Source organism: Mandrillus leucophaeus, unplaced genomic scaffold, assembly GCF_000951045.1.
Source record: "Mandrillus leucophaeus isolate KB7577 unplaced genomic scaffold, Mleu.le_1.0 Scaffold873, whole genome shotgun sequence".
Taxonomy (NCBI): domain Eukaryota; kingdom Metazoa; phylum Chordata; class Mammalia; order Primates; family Cercopithecidae; genus Mandrillus; species Mandrillus leucophaeus.
In genome coordinates this window covers 375057-377399 of record NW_012109508.1, presented here as the reverse complement: position 1 = coordinate 377399, position 2343 = coordinate 375057, and the positions used below count along the sequence as shown (strand labels likewise).

The following is a 2343-nucleotide window of genomic DNA, read 5'->3' as shown; positions in this document are numbered from 1 at the left end:
CCTGTAATCCCAGCTACTCAGGAGACTGAGGCATGAGAATCTCTTGAACCCAGGAGACAGAGGTTGCAGTGAGCCTTGGTTGTGTCCCTGCACTCCAGTCTGGGTGACAGAGGAAGAATCTTTCTCAAAAAAAAAAAAAAAAAAAAAAAATTGGCAATGTCCACAAAGTCAAATAAATGACACATTCCTACCCATACTTTCTCATCTCATGATTTGATTGTTTTCGAAAATAACTATTTAATTAGCAAGGGCAGCATTTACTTATTTATTTTTGTTTAAAAATACTTTTAAATTTCATTTTTTTGGAATAGGTAAATCAAGTTCATGGTCAAAAATCAGTGAGTGTAACTGCTGGTGGGACTGTAAATTGGTACAACCTCAGTGGAAAATAGTATGGCGATTTCTCAAAGAACTAAAAGTAGGTCTACCCTTTGGTCCAGCCATCCCACTTCTGGGTATTTTCTCAAAGGAAGAAAATTTATTATAGCAAAAAGACACCTGCACATGTATGTTTACTGTAGTACAACTCACAATTGCAAAGATATGGAACCAACCTAAGAGCCCATCAATTGATGAGTGGATAAAGAAAATGCGGTGTGTATACACACACACACACACACACACCCCATGGAATACTACTCAGCCATAAAAAAGAAAATAATGTCTTTCGGAGCAACTAGTAAGTGTTCTCACTTATAGGTGGGAGCTAAGCTATGGATACACAATCGACATTGGAGACCCAGAAGGGGGGAAGGTGGGAGGGGGGTGAGGGATGAAAAATTCCATATTGGGTACAGTGTACACTACTTGGGTGACAGTGCACTAAAGTCTCAGGCTTTGCCACTATACAATTCATCCATGTAACCAAACCCACTTGTATCCCAAAAGCTATTGAAATAAATAAATATATACATATATAAATATATATGTGTGTGTATATATATAAATATCAGCAAGCATAAAAGTACATACAGCAGAGTGACTCTTGCTGACCCCTGGCCCCCAGCCACCTAGTTTTCCTCCCCACAAAAAAACACTGTCATTTACTTCTTAGACATTCTTCCAGAAATTTGTTATAGTTCTTTAAGCACATGATATTAGGCATGTTAGCAAGAACATAAAAAAAAAATCTTGTTTTAAACAGATGCGATCCCAGGCTAAATCAACAGTGTAGGGTTGAACAGCTGAATTACCTTGCTGTAAGCATGTAGAACTCAGTGTCTCCTTAGTCATTCAATTTATAATAGTACAACAAAAGGAAGGAAGAAAAAAATGTACAAGAGAAGGCCAATATGAAACTAATTACAAGGATAGCAGTTAACATCTGTAAATCACTACCCAGATAACAAAGAAATTTCAGCTGGCTAGGAAAATTTTTATATTTCCCATGTATGTGAGGTTTATTATATATTATTTCTTATCCAACACTTCAAGCACCCAAAGTAGATCTTTAAAAAGGGAGAAGGCAGAATAATAAACGGAAATCTAACTTTAATGGATAAACTATGAATTAACTCTCCCCTTTAATAATTCAGCATGATAGAGTTCTGCCAATGCATGTGTGGTTTTGAAAGAGTCATTTGTGAAATGTGGCTAATGTGACCACTGGCACCAACCTCAAGCACAGCAGATCCAATGGCACAGGCCATGGGGTTCCCTCCAAAGGTGTTGAAGTACTGCAGGCGTTTGGCCAAAGATTTGGCAATCTCTAGAGGGAAAAAATAGAAAGTATGGAAAGAGGGACACATTACTGTCCACAATCTCTCATGGCGCCATTTGGACTACAGTTACTTCGTGTTGTAAATGGCATCCTATCCAATTCATTCTTCATTCAACTGATAGTAGATGTTAGGGACTGAATTGTATCACCTCAAATGTGTATGGTTGAAGCCTTAACCCTGAATGAGACTGTTTTTGGAGACAGTGCATTTAAGTAGGTAATTAGGTCTGAATAAGGTCATCAGGGTGGGGCCCTATCTAAGCCCAAGGAACTAGTTTTCTTATAAGAAGAGGAAGAGACCAGAACCCTCTCCCACCCCTCTCCTCTTTCCATCCCCTCTCCCTCTTCCATATACCTCTAAAGTGTGGTGGAACCCTCCGTTTCATGGTAGTCATGGGAGAATTAGTCTTCCTTACAGGAAGATCAGAATGGGCTGGTTTCCGATGGGGGTGCGGTGGCTCACGCCTATAATCCCAGCACTTTGGGAGGCCAAGGCAGGCGGATCACCTGAGGTCAGGAGTTCAAGACCAGCCTGGCCAACACGGTGAAAACCCGTTTCTACTAAAAATACAAAACTTAGCTGGGCTTGATGGTGCACACCTGTAATCCCAGCTACTCAGGAG

General features: G+C 40.0%; 1 protein-coding gene across 1 annotated transcript in view; it reads right to left on the bottom strand.

The window, feature by feature from the left end:
• The window catches only part of AGXT2 (alanine--glyoxylate aminotransferase 2), a 50482-nt gene that overhangs the window by 19338 nt on the left and 28801 nt on the right, over window positions 1-2343 (bottom strand). Inside the window, exon 10 of the mRNA XM_011969129.1 lies at window positions 1617-1781. Coding sequence (XP_011824519.1) covers window positions 1617-1781 — 165 coding nt within the window. The remainder of the gene's footprint in view (window positions 1-1616; window positions 1782-2343) is intronic.